Below are 22,927 nucleotides of genomic sequence, written 5' to 3' on the forward strand. Positions count from 1 at the left end.
ATTCATAGGGGTGGTTATAAACACCAAAATTTGCAAAGCTTTTCTACCAGAAGACAGAATTTAAACCTTTTGCGACCTAGCCTACCTGTTGCAGAACCAAACACATCCCACAGCTCGTCATGTTCTCATTGTATTGGGACATATGGCAGCAGCAATATATGTGGTCCCCCATATGCATCGGCTCCAGAGGGGTCTGAAATCTCAGTGGTCTCAGCGTGACCACCTGATGTTGTCACTGATGTTCATGACTCAGCCAGTGGTCTCAGACTTGAATTGGCTATTACCCATGACCCTAGAGTCGGGGGTCACAGTTTTGGAACCCAGCGCATCAGATAGTTATGATGACGGATGCATCCACAAGGGGGTGGGGGGCGCATGTGCTGCACTTAACGCAAGGGCTTTGGTCCCCCAGAGAAAGGACTCTCCAAATCAACCTTCTGGAATTGAGCTATAAGGAATGCCATCTATATCTTCTTCCATCTGCTAAAGGAGAAAAGAGTAATGGTCTACAAGGGCAATCAGGTAGCCATGTTTTATCTTGGTCTGGTTCCAAGGTGCTTTGCAGGGAATAAGTGCTGATCCTAGAGTGGGCACTGGCGCACTCCATTCAGTTGCAGGTCACCTACCTGCCAGGGATCAAGAACACAGAAGCTGACTGGCTCAGAAGACTCTTTCATACCCACTAGTGGGTGCTACATCCAGACATAGCATGCTTTCTGTTCATGAGGTGGGGGACCCCCTGCATGGACCTTTTTGCGACTAAGACCAACGCGAAGCTGCTGAAGTTTTGTTCTCTTTACCCAAGCAATTGAAGAGTCACTCAGGATGCATTCCTACTTCCCTGGGAAAGGAGCCTGTTTTATGCATACCCTCAGATACCGCTGATAGGTCGGGTAATTCAGAAATGCATTGCGGAACGGTCAGATCTCATCCTTATAGCACCGGCATGGCCAGACTACCGTGATACACTATCTTGTTCATCTATCCATACAGCCACCAATCCCTCTATGAAGCAAAGCAGGCCTCCTGACGGAAGAGGATGGCACACTCCTTCAACCCTTGCAAGACTCGCTACATTTGATGGCCTGGAGATTGAAAGGGAAGTATTGCATCATCTCCCTCTCCCGACGGAAATTCAGGACATTCTTATCTCTGCCAGAAAGCTGTCCCCAAGGAAAAATTATGCGGGTAAATTTATTTATTTATTTATTTATTTATTTATTTATTTAAATCTTTTCTATACCGTTGTTAAGAAGGGATCCGTCACAACGGTTTACAATAGGGCACATAAAATAAGGATGCTGAGATCTATTAATTTACACACGTGCCGTAATTTTGATTCGGTACATAGTTTTCTAAATGAAATACTTGATTTGTGATACAATACTGTCCAGGAGTTATCAGTTTAAAAACAATTCTAACTTTATAAGTGTCAACTTTACTTCTGGTGAAGAACGAGAAGGTAGAGTGGAAACAGCCAGAAATATGGCTACACACTTTATTTGTTCATACCTCTCACTTCGCCTGCACAGATATCTGCATTGGTGTACGTCAGTATCAATCGACACCTTTGGATCTTCATCGGATCAATAGCTAGAGTACCTGCATTTGCTATACTAGTCTGGCCTGGCGGTATCCATCAGAGTATACCTCAACACCATAGCAGCGTATCATCCTTCCATTCAAGGAAATTCCAGATCCATACATCCTTTGGTATCTCGTTTCATGAGAGGTGCTCTGAGACTCCGACCTCCAGTCTCAAACCCGGCGATTCCTTGGGACATCAACCTAGTGTTGGAATCACTTATGCTTCCACCCTTTGAATCAATGCAAACTGTTTCTATGAAATTTGTCACTTGGAAGGTGTTATTCTCACAGGACAAGCAGGATGGTAGTCCTCACATATGGGTGACATCACAAGATGGAGCCCAATCACGAAAGACTTCTGTCAAAGTTTCCAGAACTTTGACTGGCCCCTATTGGCCATGCCCAGCATGACACTAACCCTGCAGCCAGCAGGGGTCCCCCTTCAGTCTTCTTTTTTCCGCCTACTGGCCGTCAACCGTACCGCGGCTTGATTTTTTTCCATGGCGTCGGGGTTTCGTCGGTGCCCAGACTGTACCCACACCATGTCTATCACAGACCCCCACAAAGTCTGTGTAGTGCCTCCATCCCATACTCCATTGTATATAGTAATTTAATGTATATAATAATTTATCTTTCGTTCTCCCCCTCTTTTTTTCCTTCTCCCAGTTAAGGCAACCTTGTTATAATGTAACTTTTATGCTCCTTCTAAATGTCTCTGGTTGAATTGTTGGTTATAGTTCTGCTTAGTTCGATGTAAACCGAGTTGATTTGATCTGTATCAAGAAAGTCTGTATATAAAAGCCTTAAATAATAAATAAGATGCGAGCACGATGTCTTGACCTGCACCAAATATGCCCTAATGACACCGAAGGGTCGCAAGGCCAGAATGGAGAAGATGGAACTTCTCTTCCATGCTCAAACCCCGACTCCATCCATTGCATCGATGTCATCAGAACTGGCACCGTCCACCTCACGCCAGCATCGGCCACCGACCGGTGACCGACCGCCATCGACGACTTCTCAGCCATTGACACCCTCCACTCCCCCTCAGGATCGAGGGGATCACAGGGAGAAGCATCGCCATTGATACCGTAAGACTCGGACCATTGAGGGAGCAAAATCATCGACCTCGCCATCATTCGAGCCGCTGTCGAAGAGACCCCATCCAGGAAAGGCACCGACCATTCCTGCGACCGAGTCCCCGAGGCAACCCTCACCCGATCGGGGGTCAGGAACCGTGACTCCACCTATAATGGTGGTCCCTCCGGCTATGCCTCTGCCTCCTTCTTCTGTTCTGGAGCCGGGGCTGCTTGCTCTAGGTCTCCGAGAAGAACTGGACCGGATGGTTCAGGAGGCCATTGACAAGGCGATGCAACGTCATCAGGTTCCTCCGACACCAGCACCATCTGTGGAACCGATCATCGACCCGATTCAGGCAGCGCTGGCACCGCTGCTATCCAGGATGGAAGCGCTTATGGCCGTTTTTTACACCGATGGATCCCAGGTCTCCGATGGCTCCGATGCCCTCCCCACTGACTGCATCATCGGGAGGAGAAACATCATTTCGCATCCCTCCATTGGGAGTTCTGCCTCAGCCATCGATGCCGATACGTCCCTTGCCACCGACCCATCCATCGGTGCCGATACGTCCATTGGCACCACAGAGTCATCCATCGATGCCTGCACCGGTGCCTTCAATGCCATCATCGGTGCCTCCGATAATTCCTCCGATTCCTTCGGAGCCTAGATCTGGTCCTTCAGGTCTTCAACCACCCTGTCCCCCTCTCGTTTCTAGAGGAGCAGGTGCTGATCCTTACAACACCTGGGGCGATGACACTTCAACAGACACCAATGATTTACCTTCACCACCTTCACCCACTGAGAGTAGGAAGCGTACTCCTCCAGAGGATCTCTCCTTTATAAACTTTGTGAAGGAAATGTCTGAATTGGTTCCCTTCCAATTGCAGACTGAACAGGATGATAGGCACCAGATGATAGAATTGCTCCAATTCAAGGATGCCCCTAAGGTAATCACCTCCATTCCCATCCATCAAGTCCTTCTTGATATTCTTAAGAAGAACTGGGAACATCCTGGATCAGTTGCTCCAGGGCATAGGAAAGCTGACACCACCTATTTGGTACAGTCAGCCCCAGGTTTTCAAAAATCTCAGCTTGATCACCACTCGGTCGTTGTAGAATCTGCACAAAAAAGGGCGAAGAGGTCAAAACCTCACTCATCTGTTCCTTCTGGAAAGAAGCAGAAGTTCCTAGATACATTGGTCGCCGAGTATTCCAAGGGGCCATGCTTATCTCCCAAATTGCTGCCTATCAGCTTTATATGACCCAATATAACAGGGTCATTTTTAAGCAAATACAGGACTTCTCAGACTCCCTGCCTCAGCAATTTCAAGAACAATTACAAACCCTAGAAGGGTTTTGAGGCAGGCAAGCTTGAGATTAGAACATCTTATGACATTTTTTACACTTCTGCAGCTGCCATTTCGGCGAGACGGTGGGCCTGGCTCAAGTCTTCTGACCTTCGCCCAGAAGTGCAAGACCGGTTATCCGACCTGCCTTGTGTCGGAGATAATCTATTTGGCGAACAGATTCAATGGATGATGGCAGAATTAAAAGACCATCATGAGACCCTAAGACAGCTCTCTTTGATGCCTTCTGACTTCTCCTCAAAACAGCCTTTTAGAAAGGACTACAAGAAGTCATTCTTCTGCCCAAAGAAGTCTTACCCGCCACCATCCAGATCCCGTGCCATGAGACCTTATCAAAAACCGCAATCTCGTCAAGCCTGTAAACAAAAACCACAGGCAGCTCCTCAACCAGGACCTGCTTCAGGTTTTTGACTTCCACTTAGAGAGCAGCAGCCAGATTCCTCTGTCGCACGTACCAGTGGGAGGTCGAATGTGCCACTTCCACAACATGTGGCATTCAATCACATCCGACCAATGGGTATTGGCAATCATTGCTCAGGGTTACCATCTGAACTTTCTCGCCCTTCCACCGGACTCCCCACCTCTACAGACGTGGAGAACATCCGAATGCTCTGCATACCCTTGACTGTAAACAGGCTCTAGCGTTTTACCTAGACCGTACAGCTGCCCACAGGGAAAACACTCAATTGTTTGTCTCTTTCCACCCTAAAAAGTTAGGGAAGCCTGTGGGTAAGCAGACTCTCTCCTCCTGGTTAGCAGACTGCATATCCTTTTGCTATCAGCAAGCGGGCATTCCTTTTCAAGACCATGTTAAAGCACACTCTCTGAGGGCCATGGCGACTTCAGTAGCACACCTATGCTCAGTGCCACTTCCTGACATTTGCAGGGCTGCCACCTGGAGTTCCCTCCACACTTTTGCAGCCCACTATTGCTTGGACAAAGCCGGAAGACAAGATTCCATCTTCGGCCAGTGTGTCCTTCGTAACCTGTTTACAACATGACTTACCAACACCCTTCTGCCTGCCCGGTGGGGTTCAGGATGCCCTCTACCAAATTCCGCCCCAGTTGTTGTGCCTGTTGAACACCTTTGGGTACATTTGGTGCATGTTCGGACATCCTCAGCTTGGTTCTTACCCATATGTGAGGACTACCATCCTGCTTGTCCTGTGAGAAAGCAAATGTTGCTTACCTGTAACAGGTGTTCACACAGGACAGCAGGATGTTAGTCCTCACGAAACCCGCCTGCCGCCCCGCGGTGTTGGGTTCATAACGTTTTGTTATTTTATTTTTCGGCACTGCCTGTACCTTTCAAATAAGACTGAAGGGGTCCCCTGCTGGCTGCAGGGTTAGTGCCATGCTGGGCATGCCCAGTAGGGGCCAGTCAAAGTTCTGGAAACTTTGACAGAAGTTTTCCTTGATTGGGCTCCATCCTGTGATGTCACCCATATGTGAGGACTAACAACCTGCTGTCCTGTGAGAACACCTGTTAAAGATAAGCAACATTTGCTTTTCTAGTAACAGTAACCGCAGCAAGACGAGTTAGTGAGCTTCAAGCACTAGTCCACTAACTGTCTTATTTGCAATTCTACCATGACAAGGCTTTCCTTCCAAAGGTGGTCTAATCTTTTCATGTGAATCAAACAATAACTTTACCAACCTTCTTTCCCAAACCGCTTGCATCCAGCACGGAAAGACTGCTTCATACTCTGGATTGTAAAAGTGCCTTAGCATACTACAAACAGAGAGCTCATTCATCTAATCGACATTCGCAACTCTTTGTCTCCTTTAATCCAAATGCTCCGGGGTTACCAGTAGCCAAAAGAACGTTAGCCAACTGGTTAACCTAGTGAGTTCATTTTTGCTACTCATCTTATCCGGAACGCATCGACTCAAAGGTTAAAGTGCATCAGCTCAGAGCCATGGCAACCTCTATTGCCCATCTTCGCAGCGTGCCAGTTCAAGACAATATGTAAAGTGGCAGCTTGGTCCTCGCTGCATAACTTCACATCTCATTGCCTCCAACAACTAGCCAGATCAGATGCAGCTATGGGGCAGGAGAATACTGCATTACGCCACTGACACATAAAGTTGTCCACCGATGACCAGAGTTCTCTGCACACTGAGTATTGGCAGTATGTTCCGGAGACCGTATCTCCGAAGGGACAGAGACAGGTTGGAGGCGGTCCAGAGAAGGGTGACCAAAAAGGTGGAGGGTCTTCATCGAATGACTTATGAGGAGAGATTGAAGAATCTAAATATGTACACCCTGGAGGAAAGGAGGAGCAAGGGTGATATGATTCAAACTTTCAGATACTTGAAAGGTTTTAATGATCCAAAGACAATGACAAACCTTTTCCATTGCAAACAAATCAGCAGAACCAGGGGTCACGATTTAAAACTCCAGTGAGGAAGACTCAGAACCAATGTCAGGAAGTATTTCTTCACGGAGAGGGTGGTGGATGCCTGGAACGCCCTTCCGGAGGAAGTGGTGAAGACCAAAACTGTGAAGGATTTCAAAGGGGCGTGGGATAAACACTGTGGATCCATAAAGTCTAGAGGATGTGTATGAAGAGAAGAGGCACGGGGGCGGCTTGCTTGCGTGAAAGATGGCTACTACCTGGAGACTAATATCCTTATTCAATAAACATACACACAGTTAATGTGTCTCCAACATTGCTCTATGCTTCAACGGCAAGAGGAAATGTGGAAAAAAGGATTTGCATCCTCAAAAAAAGCAGGGTTACGGCGGTTACTACCCCAAACCAAATAAGCCTGATACTTCATTTTCAATGCATATCCAGCATAGCTCTCTGCTTCAACGGCAGAGAGAATGAAGAAAAGACTATTTATATTCAGACAACAACCAACAAGGAATGAATTACATAGTCTGGGTAAACAAATAAGCATGGGTGTAGCTTGCTTATTACGGCGGTTACTACTCCGAATCGATTAAGCCTGATACTTCACTTTACTTGGAATACATATCCAGCGCAGTTCACTGCTTCAACGGCGGGGGGAATGATGTAAAGAGGATATATAGTCAGACAACCAACAAGGATTGAATTACACAGGCAGGGTAAACAAGTATGGGAGTAGCTTGCTTATTACAGCGGTTACTACCCCAAACCAATTAGCTAGTTACTTCACTTAGATGCAGCTTCAGCACTGCTCTCTACATCAGTGGTGGGGGTGGAAGGGAATTGGAACCAAAAAGTTACCAATAAGGGCCCTGACTTCAGCGGTCAGAGTAACAGATAAATATGAAAACAATTAGATATGAAAGCTTGCTGGGCAGACTGGATGGGCCGTTTGGTCTTCTTCTGCCGTCACTTCTATGTTTCTATGTAAGAAGGACTGTCACCTAACAACATGGCATACAGTGTGCTTCATCCCCCCTAGCTGGGACTCTCAGGCAGCATGGCTAATTCAGCCTGCTTATTGATGGGGAAAAAAGCAAGTTTTCTTACCATAAACGGTGTTTTCCATAGATAGAAAGGATTAGAGACTGTCCTGTTATCTGCTCTTATTCTTTTTTGCTGTTTGCTGCTTGTCCATGCTTTCTGAACAATGGAGGCAAGAACCACTGCGCAGGCTGTATATCTGTAAAAAAGTTACCGCTTCTGGCCACCGGGAAGACGTCCCCAGACAGCATGGCTAATTCATCCTGCTATCTATGGGAAAATACCGTTTACAGTAAGCGAACTTTTGCTTTTACCTGTCAGGATATTTTTTCTCCAGTTATACTTCCTTATGGAAAGAATCCCATTGAATGAAGACCTTACAAAGGAGTTACCAGCCTGAATTCTAGTTCAGCAGATTTCTTTGCAGAAGGGATAGAGAGAGAGCGGCTTCGTGGGCAGATCTTAGTCCCAGGCAGGAATATACCAATTTAAGAGGTCCTTAGGAAAATTGACCCTAACCCATATAAAACTTTAATAGTTAAAACTTTTAATTTTGCCTGGTAGGATATGAGGAATCAGTGGAACTCCCACAGCATTAATTAATTAATTTATTTATTTATTTAAGGCTTTTTTTATATCGGCTTTCTTGATACAAATCAAATCAACTCTGTTTACATCGAACTGAGCGGTTAACCGTATCCAATTAACAAGAAACAAAATTAGATGAAGCATAAAGTTACATTATAACAAGGGCGCAAAAACTGGGGAAAGGAAAATAAAGGGGGGAGAACAGAGATAGTATACTATATACAGGTAAGGGTGAGGGAGGGAGGCAGAGGACCCAACCTCATTATGAAGTATTTGTGTTTCTTAGTGCTTGTTTAAGTACAGTGGAGATGAGAAACATTCTGAGTCAAGCTATTGGATTAGGAACAGGGAAAGGCTCGACCGAAAAGCCATGTCTTGAGTTTCTTTTTAAAAGTTAGGAGACAGGTTTCCTGCCTGAGGTCCGGGGGCATGGCGTTCCAGATGGGAGGGACCTATCGTTGAGAAAGCCCGGTCTCTGATGTTTGAGTGGTGCACCACTTTGACTGGAGGTGTTACGACCATGGCTGCTATGCAGCCGCCTCACCACCAGAGGTCCCCCACGAGCATGCTCTTCTGGCTGGCCCACTCCTTCCTTCCTGTCTACTCTATATCCCAGACTCTCCTTTATAACCCTGTCTAGTAGTTCCATCAGTGCTTCGGCATCGAGCTCATTTGGGCTCCCTGCTCTAGCCGGTCTGTTGTCTGTCTGCGGTGTGTGGCCTACGGGCCTTCAGCTTACTGTGTGTGGCCTACGGGCCTTCTGTCTGCGGTGTGTGGCCTACGGGCCTTCAGCCCTACTGTGTGTGGCCTACGGGCCCTCTGTCTGCTGTGTGTGGCCTACGGGCCTTTAGCCTGCTGTGTGGCCTACGGGCCTTCAGCCTTGCCTTACTGTGTGTGTGTGGCCTACGGGCCTTCAGCCTTGCCTTACTGTGTGTGTGTGGCCTTAGGGCCTTCAGCCTTGCCTTACTGTGTGTGTGTGGCCTTAGGGCCTTCAGCCTTGTTCTGCTGCCTTCGGGCTTTATATTTCATGTTCCGTGTTAGTACTGTCCTAGTTTGTCTGTCCAGTTCTTGGTCAGTATTGTTTCCCCAGATTCCCTCACCTCAGTCACTTATACCTCCAGCCACTATCACTCTTACCTGCACACCTCCTGAATTCATCCTTACCAGCACCCAGCTCCAGTTTTCTGTACACTTTTACCTGCATTCACTTTCACACATACCTCCATGCTATTTCAGTATTTGAGTTCACCTTTACCTCCATGCATCTGGTATCTGATATTTCTAGCCAGTATAAGACTCCATTTGCCTATTCCACCTTCCCACTTGCCATAAGGTTCACTCATTCCTGCCTACACCAGCCAGTATCAAGAGTCTTCTGCAACCCTGCCTCTCTCCATCCTGAAACACCCCTGTTAGTGGTGTTCACCACTCCTGGCCTGAGCCCATTCGTAACAGGAGGAACGTGTAAGGATCCTTTGTAGGCTTCTCTTAAGGGTCTGGCTGTAGAGTGAAGTTTGAGAGGGTGTAGCAGTTCGAGGTGTCTGATGGTGAATGTTTTTGTGAATAATTGTAAATGATTTATGGAGAATCCTAAAGTTTACTGGGAGCCAATGAAGATCTTTTAATATAGGAGAGATGTGCTCTCTCCGATTAGTATTCGTCAGGATTCTTGCAGCCGCGTTTTGAAGCCGCTGGAGGGGTTTTATTGTGGTAGCAGGAAGACCTTGCAAGATGGAGTTGCAGTAATCGACCTTAGAGAACAATATGGCTTGGAGGACCGATCTGAAATCATGATGGAAGAGAAGCGGCTTGAGTTTTTTGAGTACCTGTAACTTGTAGAAGACCTCCTTCGTCATGTGGTTTATAAATTTCTTTAGGCTCAGGTGACTATCTATAATGACTCCAAGGTCTCTTGCGTGGGAAATTTGTGTGTTGGTGTGTAGCTGTTGATGGAAGGGACTACCTTCTGGGGAGAAGAGCAGGAGTTCTGTCTTGTTAGTGTTAAGCACCAGGTTGAGGCTTGAAAGGTAGAGGTTGATCATTTGCAAGTGAGAATCCCATATTTTGAGAGCGGAATCCAGTGAGTTAGATATGAGGATTAAAATTTGAACGTCGTCTGCATAAATGTAGAACTTCAGTTTTAATTTTGAGAGTAAATGGCATAGAGGGAGTAGGTAGATATTGAACAGAGTGGGCGATAATGAGGAGCCCAGGGGGACTCCGAATGGGGAGTTGGTGTGAGGGGATTCTTTGTTATTGATTTTAACCTTGTAGCCTCTGTTAAGGAAAGAGTCGAACCATCTGAGGGCGGATCCTGTGACTCCTATTTCTGATAACCGGTTTATAAGGGTAGTATGATTTACAGTGTCGAAAGCCGCTGAGATGTCAAGAAGAGATAAGAGGAATGACTGTCCTTTGTCAATGCCAATGTATAGCTGATCTAGGAGCGAGATGAGGAGAGTTTCAGTGTTGTGTTCTTTTCGGAATCCGTATTGTGACAGGTGTAGAATATTATGTTCCTCCAGGTAATTTGAGAGTTGATTATTTACGATTTTCTCCATGATCTTGGCTACAAACGGCAGATTTGATATGGGGCGGTAGTTGTTGGGATCATCCGGGTCCAAATTCGGTTTTTTGAGGATGGGTTTAAGGGTGGCCAATTTGAGAGCGTCCGGAAAGATTCCTTGTGAGAGAGAGCAGTTATAATATCTGCTAGATGTTTAGAGAAAGATTCTGGAATGAGAATCAGGAGTTTGGATGGGATTTGGTCTAGAGGGTGAGAGGAGGGTTTCATTCTTTTTATCAGGGTTTCCACCTCTATGGCGTAAGTAGGATCAAAGGATTCCAAACCGACCTCTAGGTTCGAGTGGAGGGGGGGGATCTAGAGACAGCATGTTAGGGTTAGTTGGTAATCTAGCCAGGGTATTGGAGATTTTATTCTGGAAGAATAAGGCCAGCTCATTAATGTCGATTACTTTCTGTACTTTGTGCCCATAATTAGATGAGCTGCATTATTTTGAGTTAACAGAAATTTATAGGTAGCCTTTTTTTTGGCAAGCTCAAATACAGAGAACCGTTTTATTATGTTGGCTATTTTCAGGATTCATAAGATGTGAAAACGGAAAATCGCCAACATGTTTACATCTATAGTGTTTCCAGATTGGAGCAATCAGTGTGCACTAGCCTGCTCAGCCAATTCTTGTTACATTCCTGTGGATTTTACATTATCTCATATTTGCTGTACAATAGTTTAAAACGATTGTCAACCATTTTAGAACAGTACAGCTAATCCTAAAATATTCACATGTTTAAAACATAAAAATAAACAAGCTAAAAAAGATGCTATTCACAATCAAATAAATGGTAAAAGATAACACTTAATAGCAAGGTTTCTTTTAAAGATTTTCAGATTGTTGTTTTAACAATCCTGTTGGCTTCATTTTAAACAATCTTTCTTTTGTAGTCTGAGTACAAAAACAAAAGCCAAACAAGTACATGTACAGTATTAACTGTGATTTTTGAGACACTAAAAACATAGTTTCCTAGCGTGTAGCAAATGGACTCAGGACGAATGGGTATAGGGTACTCCTGATAGCAGTTGGAGACAGATCAGATTTCAATCTGACGTCAGCCCTAGTACATGTATATATACATGTTCATTGTTTTTTATCACTTCAGTTCATTGTTTTATGTAAAGCCTGTTCGCTGCATTCCGTTTTAATGTAAACCGATGAGATGTTCCGAACGACCGTCTGTACTCCTGCAGGAAGTGCAGCTCTTCAGTATTTTCCATCTCCATAGCAGTTAGGGACTCTATGCACGCTAGCACAGCGTTAGAATAAATGTTACCAAAGAAATCCAAACTAAGAAGAAATCTTACCTCTACAGACGAGCTCTGCTCTCCTGCGGTGACACCCGTTGGGTCCCTCCCCCAGTCGAGATTCCCGAGGTGATTTCCGCGATCCCTCAGAGCTGAGCCTCTGTCCGGCGGCCGAACTTTGGCGGGGACCTAGCCCCCGACATCGGGTGAGGCTGAGAGGCAGTGAAGGTATTTTCCTTGAGCGCGGCGGTGAAGGTATTTTCCCTCTCCCCCCCGCAGCCGGAGACCGCCCAGAACGAAACTGGGAAGCGTCGGGACAAGGTAAGGTAGAAATCTCTGCTCTCCGAAGCTCGAGGAGATGCACAGGTCGCCAGCCGGGACCAGTGCCACCGGGTTAATCGGCCCTAGCAGGGCTAGACCCCGGTCAGATCCGAGGGCCCTCCTACGTGGAGACCCTCCGAGGTGGTCGACATATTGTTCGCGTGGTCGTCGTCACCATTTTGGCCCCATTCACCGCCCTGTCCACCGTCTCAATCCGTGCGCACAAATAACTTGTGCGCACAACGTTACGCACACAAGTGCTGGGTGCACACACGAAGCGCATAGCCACGCGCTCACTGGGCTGGGCGCATAAATTCGACCCGTGCTCACAACAGCGCGTACATCACTCGGCACGCGCGCACTAAACCTACACGTGCATCTTCGACGCACAAACCATGGCTCCACCTGAAACTAAACTCAAAGCTCAGGGCCTTTACCCATCATGCCATATTAGAGCTGCACAGCATGAGGAGGCCACGGCCCTGTGCGAAGATGCCCTAGGGGACCCAACTCATGGCCATGAGAAACCACGTTCAAAAGGGGCCGGGCTCTGGCAGCTATGTATCCTCTAGACCCCGCCGCCAAAGATCTCCTGGCTTGTCCGAAAGTGGATGCCATGGTCTGCACAGTCTTGAAGCGCACTACTATCCCAGTGGAGGGAGGAGCAGCACTCAAGGATGCTCAAGACAGACGTCTGGAATCTATCCTCAAACAGTCCTTTGTCTCTGCTATGTCTTTACAGATCGCGGCCTGCTGTGCCGTGGTGACATGCGCCTGCTTAGTGCAGACCAGGAACAACACTCCTGGGGAAGCCCTGGAACCAGCCACATCATTCCTCGCAGATGCCGCTTCGGATCTGGTACGCATGGCAACTAGAGGAGTCTCATCCGCCGTGGCAGCCAGAAGACAAATCTGGCTTTGAAACTGGTCAGCCAACGCATCCTCCAAAACGAGACTCACAAGGATGCCTTTCAAGGGATCACTCCTGTTTGAGAGTGAACTAGAGAAACTAGCCAACAAGTGGGGCGTGTCCCCATTCTGCGGCTACCGGAGGACAGGAATAAGAGAAACCAGTGATCCTTCCCCTGGACCTCCAGAGGCAGAGGATCACAGCGCTTCAACCCATATAGAAGCTCATATCAAGCGGCCCGCCCCGCAGGCCGGAGCCAGTCCTTTTGGAACAAGCACAATAAAAGTAGAGCCAGCTCGGGCCCAGGCCCCAGCCGCACCCCACAATGAAGATCAGCCGACCATTCCAAAGGGAGAAGCCATGGGGGGCAGACTGGCCCTATTCTACCAAAGATGGGTCGAGATAGCTTCGGACAAGTGGGTCCTATCCATCATTCGAGAGGGATATTACCTGGATTTCCACCACCTCCCTCCCTCTGACCATTATTTCATCTATTTTATCATTCCCAAGAAGGAAGGAACGTTCAGACCAATCCTGGACCTCAAGGCGGTCAACTTCCCTCCCTCTGACCATTATTTCATCTATTTTATCGTTCCCAAGAAGGAAGGAATGTTCAGACCTATCCTGGACCTCAAGGCGGTCAACAGTTACCTGAAGATTCCCCGCTTCCGCATGAAAAGCCTACGCTCGGTAATAAGGGAGAGTTCCTTACCTCCTTGGATCTGTCAGAAGCCTACCTACACATTCTGATCCATCAAGAGCATCAGCGTTTTCTACGCTTCTCGATCCTGGACCGTCACTACCATTTCCGGGCGCGTTTAGCCACTGCACCCCGGACGTTCACCAAGATCATAATGGTGGTGGCAGCAATACTGAGGAAGGAAGGAATCTGCGTGCACCCTTATCTAGACGATTGGCTGATCAGAGTGAAATCTCCAGTGGAAAGCCACCAGGTAACCAACAGAGTCAAAACTCTACTGGAGAGTCTCGGGTAGGTGGTAAACACAAACAGGAGCTGCCTGCAGCCTTCCCAATCTCTAGAATACCTGGGAGTCCGGTTCGACACCAAAGAAGACAAGGTCATCCTACACCGACAAGGAAATCAAAACTGATGACCCAGTTATGAACCCTGTTGAGCGAACTTCGCCCCACAGCATGGGATTACCTTCAAGTTCTCGGCCTCATGGCATCCACACTGGAAGTAGTCCCATGGACACGGGCTCACATGAGACCCCTACAACGCTCACTACTATTATGATGGAATCCACTGTCCCAGAACTACACCGTACGACTTCAGCTCGCGGACAGAGTTCGGGCCCAACTACGATGGTGGCTACAAGAAGCCCATCTGAGCCAGGGAACAAGACTATCCTCCCCAACCTGGATCCTACTCACCACAGATGCCTGCCTTCGAGAATGGGGAGCACACTGCCAGGAGCTAACCGCCCAAGGACAATGGAACAAAGAAGAGTTGGGGTGGAATATCAATCGCCTAGAAGCCCGGGCAGTCAGACTAGCCTGCCTAAGGTTTGGTCACAGACTTCGAGGCAAAGCGGTCAGAGTAATGTCGGACAACGCCACAACAGTGGCCTACATCAACCATCAGGGAGGAACCAGAAGCCAACAGGTGTCTCTGAAAATAGACCCCCTAATGTCATAGGCGGAAGTGAATCTTCAAGAGATCTTGGCCGTCCACATTGCCGGGAAAGACAATGTCACAGCGGACTACCTCAGCAGAGAGAGTCTGGATCCAGGAGAATGGAAACTGTCAACCACAGCATTCCAATTGACAGTAAACCGTTGGGGAACACCAACCATGGACCTCCTGGGTCCATGGTTGGTGTTCCCCAACCATGGGCAGCTGGGCAGCTGGGCCAACGCCCAGCTGCCCAGTTTCTTCAGCTGCAGGCAAGAACCCCAGTCCCAGGGAATCGATGCCCTGGTACAGACCTGGCCACAGGAGACTCTGTTATATGCCTTCCCGCCATGGCCCCTATTGGGCGTGATCATCCATAAGTTAGAACACCACAGGGAGCCAGTACTTCTAGTGGCCCCAGACTGGCCAAGAAGACCATGGTACGCAGACATGTCAAGACTGCTGGCAGGGAACCCCCTGCTGCTACCTCCACACAGAGACCTGCTCCAACAGGGACCAATTCTCCACGAGGATCCAGCTCGATTCTCTCTTACATTCTGGCCATTGAGAGGACTCGCCTAAGGAGGAGAGGATACTTGGGGACAGTAATTGACACACTACTCCGAGCACGCAAGTTCTCCACATCCCTAAGATACATAAGGATTTGGAGAGTATTCAAATCCTGGTGTGAGGACCACGACATCATACCACACTCAGTCAAAATTCCTGCGATTTTGGAATTCCTACAGAACGGACTATAGAAGGGACTGTCCCTCAACTCCATCAAGGTACAGGTGGCGGCCTTGTCATGCTATGGAACCAAGAGTGAGAGCGGCAGCATAGCCTCTCACCCGGATGTCTCCCGCTTCCTGAAAGGAGTCAAGCACATCCGAACACCCCTAAAGTGGCCGGTGCCTCTTTGGGAACCTCAACCTGGTCCTAGATTTCCTAGCAGGAACCTCCTTCAGACCCCCTCCGTGGCCTGTCTCTCTGACTATTAACATTGAAGACAGCCTTCCTGCTGGTAGTCTGTTCAGCTTGTCATACATCCGAGCTACAAGCACTCTCCTGCCGGGAGCCATTCTTCAGACTCACCCTGGGAACCATCCAGTTACGCACAGTTCCGTCGTTCCTTCCCAAAGTGGTGTCTCACTTCCATCTCAACCAAACCATCTCGCTACCATCACCAGATGAGCATAAGAATTCGGAAGAGGCTCGAAGTCTACGACATCTCAATGTCGGCAGGCTCCTAGTCCGATACCTGGAAAGGTCAAAATCCGTACGAAAGACGGATCATCTATTCGTCCTTCACAGCGGGAAGAAGCAGGGGGACCCGGCCTCGCAAGCAACCATAGCCCGCTGGATCAAAGACTTCATCAAGGCGGCCTACGTGGAAGCAGGCAAGCCACCACCTTTACAAGTCAAGGCTCATTCTACTAGAGCCCAGGCAGTGTCCTGGGCGGAAACCAAGATGCTATCACCCGCCGAGATCTGCAGGGCGGCAACATGGTCCTCCATCCACACCTTCTCCAGGTTTTACCGCCTGAATGTTCAGGCTCAGGAGGACACAGCATTTGCAAGGGCAGTACTAAGTGGGTCATGGGCAGCCTCCTACCTGGTTCGGGAGTAGCTTTTATACATCCCATTGGTCCTGAGTCCATCTGTTACATGCTAGGAAATGGAGAAATTGCTTACCTGATTATTTCATTTTACTTTGTGTAGACAGATGGACTCTGCATCCCACCCACGGCTGCCGTTACTCATGGAATTCTCGGGGGACATCCCCGGGAGCGATTGATTCAAGGGTAAGCCATGCTTTCCTTTTTTTAGGACACCCTTCCAACCGGGTGTCGATGCTTCTCGGTTGAGGGCACTGGCGGTCTCCAGCTATAGCCAGTTCAACCAGTTCAAATTAATCAAGTTAACCAAGGTATAAAGTTAATCAAGTTATTCAAATTAGTCAGTCACACATATATCCACAATGCTTTTCGAGGAGAATACTGAAGCACTGCACTTCCTGCAGGGGTATATGTACTAGGGCTGACGTCAGATTGAAATCTGATCCATCTCCAACTGCTATCAGGAGCACACTATACCCATTGGTCCTGAGTCCATCTGTCTACACTAAAGAAAACGAAATTATCAGGTAAGTAATTTCTCCATTAAAATAGTGCAACACTGTGAACCAATATGGAATGAGAGTCTTTGTTGAGCTATTTTGTTTAAATAAGGCTAAATGTAGTAATGAATAGGTGTCTTACAAGCTCTAAGAGCTGTGAGTGCATTATAGTAGCTTTAAAGTTGTCCTAAATGTAAAATTTGAAACTTTTGATTCATAATTGTTTATCTTAAAGTACTTCAAGAGACACAAGTACAAGTTTGTTTTGTTTTGTTTTTTTCTTATAGATAAGCACCATGGAACTCCTATGCTGCTGGAAGGAGTCAAATGCATTGGCTCAGAGAGGGACTGTGATTCAGATCACGGTGTTGGACACACATCTGATTGATGGAATGTGGACACATGACAGAGAGCAGCATAGTCCATTAGTTTAAATCAATTTGAAAAAATAGTGGAGTGGGATTTGAAGAATTTAGTTTTGGCATTGTGAACATGATGGAGTTTGTATTATTGGCTCTGAATACCATGCTTTTCTAAAACAAAATTATTGGCTGTTAAGGGTTTTGAAAACTCTACAACATGCTTAAAATGTAAGGATTAAAAGCACCTGATTTTCTGGTATGTACTGAGATACTAGCATGTACTGGCAGTATATACCAGTACTGGCATGACTTCTAATAGCAGCCTTCACCATTACACGGTCTAGGCTTTCTAATTATAGTATTTTTCAGCCTTGAATTACATTTTACATGAAGTATGCAAATGTGAGGCACATACATACAGTAAACAATTAGAATTTTAGCTTATATATGAAAAATACTAGACTTGGTTTCATTTATGGTTTCTCTTTTCCTTTTGCTAATTGATTTTTTTTAGAATTCTGTATTTAGCCTAACCACTTCCTTTAAACATATCCATGAAGTTTCTGATCAACCATTGAATTATTGTTAAAGTAATAGGTTCATAAATAGATTTGTTTTCTGAAAATATCCTTCAAATCTTCGTAAATATGTTATGGAATAAGCAGTTATTGCCTTCCTGAAATGCAGAAAATCTTGCTGCTAGCCATATAGTGTCTTTAATCAGTAGTGTTAATATCAGTTGCATTTCGGGGAGAATGATAGAATGAACTAAAATCAGTCTGTCAGATGGTTAAATGACAGTTCATCATAGAATATAACATTTGTGGGAGGATGGGCCATGTTCTCTCTAATACCATGGCACAGTGCCTTTGTATTTAACTGTGACAGCTTGAAAAAATGTTAAATTCTTTAGTTGCTGTAATGTACTTTTTGTTATCTTACTGCATTTAAATGTTCTTTTTTGGACATTTGGTTTTGGAAAATATATTATAAATGAGAATATAGTTTAATTTTGAGAAGTATCTGAGGAATTCATATGTATATTTTTTGGTTTTAGCAAGAATAGAGAAAAATAACATTTAATTTGGAACATTATATATTTTAGCTTGTTTGCAGAAAATATGAAATTTTGTGTTTTTATTTCTACTCAGTTTTAGGAATTAAAATAGCTATTTTTGTAAAGTACAACACTTTTTAACATAAATTGCAAACAGGTGTATTAGCATGCATTGTTTCTTTGCTTTCTGAGATGTACTTAGAACAGTCAGTGGCAGATTACAGCCCTCGAGAATTAGCTCATGCTTACTAAATGTAAGCAGTCTTAACTTTACAAGCAGGGCAGTGTTGCAACTGCTGCTACTGTGGCCTGGGGCAGCTAAGGAATAGATCATAGATGTTGCTACTGTGACCTGGGAAAAGAAAGCTCTATTATAGAGAGAAAGGAAGAGAAGGAAGGGGAAGAGATCTCAGGGCACATGAAGGGAAAGAGGAAAGAAGTTGGAGGAAGGGTGAAAGGGTCAGAAAGGGAGGTAGAAGAGTGAGAAGAGGCTGGAGAAAAGGAAGAGACAAGGGAATGAGGCTTGGGGAAGAAGCAATAAAGAGGTAAGGTGGAAAGGGAAGAAACTAAAGGAAAGAAAGGGAAAGCCAGGGAAAACAAAACCAAAAACATAAAAAGGAATGAGAAAAACATATCTGATTTAGCACCCAGGAATGGTGGCATGCATGGGGAGAGGGCAATATGTGTGTAGAAGAGAAAGCTTCATAGTAGCATTAACACCTCATTCTAGGAAATCTTGAGTCTGAGCGAGCAGATTTTTTGGTGGAATTCTTGAGGGTTGAGATTGTGTATTTTTTAAGGTTAAGGGAATGGATTTATCCTTTATATAATTTTCATTTTTTTTTTTTATAAGGCCTTGTATTTATTCATTTGACTGGATACAACATTGTAACCTTATCCATGTTTTAGACTGGTTTAAGAAATCATTGTGTGTCTAAATTTGTTTTCTTGTACACTGAAGGGCAATGGAACATTATTCACTAATTTGGTACAGTAGTCTCAAAGGAGCACTATCTGGAATATTGTTTCTACCATTTTATGTCTTTGCCAAAGTTCTTGAAAATAAAACTCCCACGGTATAATTAAATTGTTTCATCTAACTCAGCTTAATGTAAGAGAAGACAGGCAGCTAGTATTTTAATCAGGTATAACTGCTCTTTGAAAATAATTCTAAAATAAGCAAGTTTAGGCACCAGCTGCTATAAGGTAGATTTATTCAACAGTTATTTTAAAATAGATTTGTTTTGCAGTGTTGACATCAAATATCAAACTTAATGCACATTGTCACATTTTATCCATTCTTGGTTTCTTAGTACACACAATATTCTGGAGTTGCTAGTGACAAAATAGGGCTGAAAGCACCACGGTAAGATACTGTGACAATGATAATGCATATTTTAATGAAAACAGGTGTAAAAGAATGCCATTTAGAAAAACTACAACTGCCTCACGCATGCCAGAAATCCATACTCGTAGGCCACGGTGCACAAAGAATGCATCCACGTTTTGATACTGGGTTCCAAGAATGATCCAGAAAAATGTATTTACCTAGGTTTATTCATCACAGCACAAACCAAAACAAATTTAAGAGCTTAAATATCTGTTTTCAATAGCTGAATTAACTATTCACTAGCTGAAGGCCATTACAATCAGCTGGCTGCTGATTGTAATGGCCTTCAGGAACATATCCTAGTAGTCTTGAGCAGGTTTTATTTGTGTTCCTACTAGTCAGTTCTTCTTATACTACACTCCAGATTTTGGGTACAGCACCACAAAGGTGTTAGGCTCCAAACACAAGCAGAAAGCAATTACCTTGTAAGCTGCATGACATGTGTTAATAAAAGTGTTTTTAGCTCAGTCTCAAGCCTTTGTCCTGATTTCTGAAGCACACTGGGAAACTATGCTAATCTCCAGGAAAATTGCTACAATATATGCTATTTGAATTGTCAATAGGTTTTACCCACATTAAATTAATTGCAAGTAAATGGGCTTTTGAAAATTGCTACAGTAGTATGCTACATTTACATTTTCCTTTACAAATTAAATTAACATGTATGAGTGGTCAGAGAGCATATATCATGGTTGACAACCCACAGGATGGGTTTCTCCTGCTTAGGTTACCTGAGAGAAACAGGGTGGGCAGATGCAGAGGAAGAGGGAATTGATGCTGGGGAAGGGAGTGAGAGGCAGAGTACAGATGCATAAGGGGAAGAGAACATAAGAACATAAGAATATGCCATACTGGGTCAGACCAAGGGTCCATCAAGCCCAGCATCCCGCCTCCAACAGCGGCCAATCCAGGCCATAAGAGCCTGGCAAGTACCCAAAAACTAAGTCTATTCCATGTTACCGTTGCTAGTAATAGCAGTGGCTATTTTCTAAGTCAACTTAATTAATAGCAGGTAATGGACTTCTCCTCCAAGAACTTATCCAATCCTTTTTTAAACACAGCTATACTAACTGCACACCACATCCTCTGGCAACAAATTCCAGAGATTAATTGTGAGATGAGTGAAAAAGAACTTTCTCCGATTAGTTTTAAATGTACCACATGCTAACTTCATGGAGTGCCCCCTAGTCTTTCTATTATTTGAAAGAGTAAAAAACCGATTCGCATCTACCTGTTCTAGACCTCTCATAATTTTAAACATCTCTATCATATCCCCCCTCAGCCGTCTCTTCTCCAAGCTGAAAAGTCCTAACCTCTTTAGTCTTTCCTCATAGGGGAGCTGTTCCATTCCCTTTATCATTTTGGTAGCCCTTCTCTGTACCTTCTCCATCGCAATTATATATTTTTGAGGAGGTTGTGAAGGAGTGTGTATGTGTGAGAGAGATTGGGAGCTGGTGTATATGAAAAAGGGATCGTGTGTGTGAGGGTGCTAGCTTGTGTGAAGGGATTGTGTATGTATGAGAGAGCCTGTGTGAAGGGGGGTGTGTGAGAAAGAGACATAGGTAGCCTGTGTGAGGGTATATGCGTGAGAGAGAAAGGGAGCTTGTGTGTGTGTATGGAAGAGAGAGGGACCCTATATGAAGGGATGTGTGTGTGCGAGAGAGAGGGAGCCTGTGTGAGGGGCGGTACTGAGAATTGGGTCAAACTCTAGGAGTGGGGATAGAGTGGAAGGGGTTGAGCCTAGAGGTGGAGCAGAGAGATACTGGCAGGTGGAGGAGTTGGGGCCTGAGAGGGCAAAGTGGCCAGGGGAGTAGGGAGGGAGAGAGAGTGGAAGGGACACTTTTACAGTGAATTTTTAGGGAAATTCTGCTCAAAATATTTAAAATTGTGCATCTTTAAGTAATAACTTTTTTCTGTATTAATTTAAAATGTAATTACTTAGACTGTCATGTAAATTGAGTTATTTTGCAGAATTTTAAGTTTTTGTGTGCAGAATTTTAAATATTTTTTGCACAGAGTAGCAGTAGAAATTACATTGCAAAGGCTGTTGGACCTGAAAGCTGTGATCCCCTTTCCCAAATTGCAGCAAAATATAGGCCGTTATTCCATTAATTTTGTCATACCTAAGAAAGAAAGGTCCTTTTGACCCATCCAGGATCTCAAGGGAGTCAATCATTTGTGGGTCACTCATTTCCGAATGGAAACACTGCGCTCAATCATAATGGCAGTACAATCGGGAATTCCTTACATTTCTGGATCTGATGGAGGCATATCTGCATGGCCCCATTCGCTGGGAACATCAATGGGTACCTATGGTTTGCCACTCTGAGTCACCATTACTAGTGTCAGGCCTTGTCTTTCGGACTGGCCACTGCACTCAGGACTTTCTCCAAGATCACGGTGGAAGTAATGACAGCTTTGCACAAGGACAGCATTTTGGTTCATACGTATCTGGATAACTGGTTGTTTCGAGCCAACAGCATGGAAGAGAGTCTCCAGACTTCTCGCAAGGTAGTCTCATTGCTGCAGGAGCTAGGCTGGGTGGTGAACCTATCCAAGAGCAGTTTGAAGCCATCTCAGACTCTGGAGTATCTCTGCATTTGCTTTGATATAAAGTGAGACAATATTTCTGCTAGAGAGTCATATCCAAAGGTTGATTGCTAGTCTGAACCATGACAAACACTATTCACTTGACAGTATGGACTTATCTACAGGTTCTGGGACCGATGGCTGCCGCATTGGATGTAGTTCCCTGGGCAAGGGCACATATGCGACCTCTTCAATGCACATTGCTTTCCCAATGGAACCTGCAGTCGCAGGACTATGCGGTGAGACTTCTCCTACCATTGGAGGTGAGGACTCATTTGCAGTAGTGGCTGCAGGCAGATCATCTCAGGAAGGGAGTTTCCCTGGAGACGCAGGATTGGTTGGTGCTCACGACATGTAAGCCTTCTGTCAGGAGATGATGGTGCAAGGTCACTGGAATGTCAGAGCGGCAGTGGATCATCAACTGATTGGAAGCATGGGTGGTTTGGTTAGCGTGCTTGCAGTTTGCAAAATATCTAGAAGCTCAAGCAATCTGGGTTAATGTCAGGCAATGCAACAACTATGACCAACATAAATCATCAGGGCAGAACCAAGATTCAGGAGGTATGGGCTGAGCAACATTATCTAGACATATCAGACTCTCACATTACTAGAAAGGACAATATCAGAGCCAACTTCCTCAGCAGGAGAAACTTGTACCCAGGTTAATGGAAAATGGTGGACAAAGCTTTTCAGCTCCCTG

At 45.5% G+C, this 22,927-nt stretch overlaps 1 protein-coding gene across 2 annotated transcripts in view; it reads left to right on the forward strand.

Annotated features, from left to right (window-relative positions):
* C1H20orf27 (chromosome 1 C20orf27 homolog) overlaps positions 1-20,106 on the forward strand; it is a 162,155-nt gene extending 142,049 nt beyond the window's left edge. For both annotated transcript variants that reach the window (XM_029594186.1, XM_029594194.1), the window contains exon 6: positions 17,117-20,106. In XM_029594186.1, the coding sequence (XP_029450046.1) occupies positions 17,117-17,217 (101 nt within the window). In that variant the 3' untranslated portion in view covers positions 17,218-20,106. The remainder of the gene's footprint in view (positions 1-17,116) is intronic.
* Positions 20,107-22,927: the final 2,821 nt, after the last annotated feature.

This window comes from Rhinatrema bivittatum, chromosome 1 (genome assembly GCF_901001135.1).
Source record: "Rhinatrema bivittatum chromosome 1, aRhiBiv1.1, whole genome shotgun sequence".
NCBI classification, from domain to species: Eukaryota; Metazoa; Chordata; class Amphibia; order Gymnophiona; family Rhinatrematidae; genus Rhinatrema; species Rhinatrema bivittatum.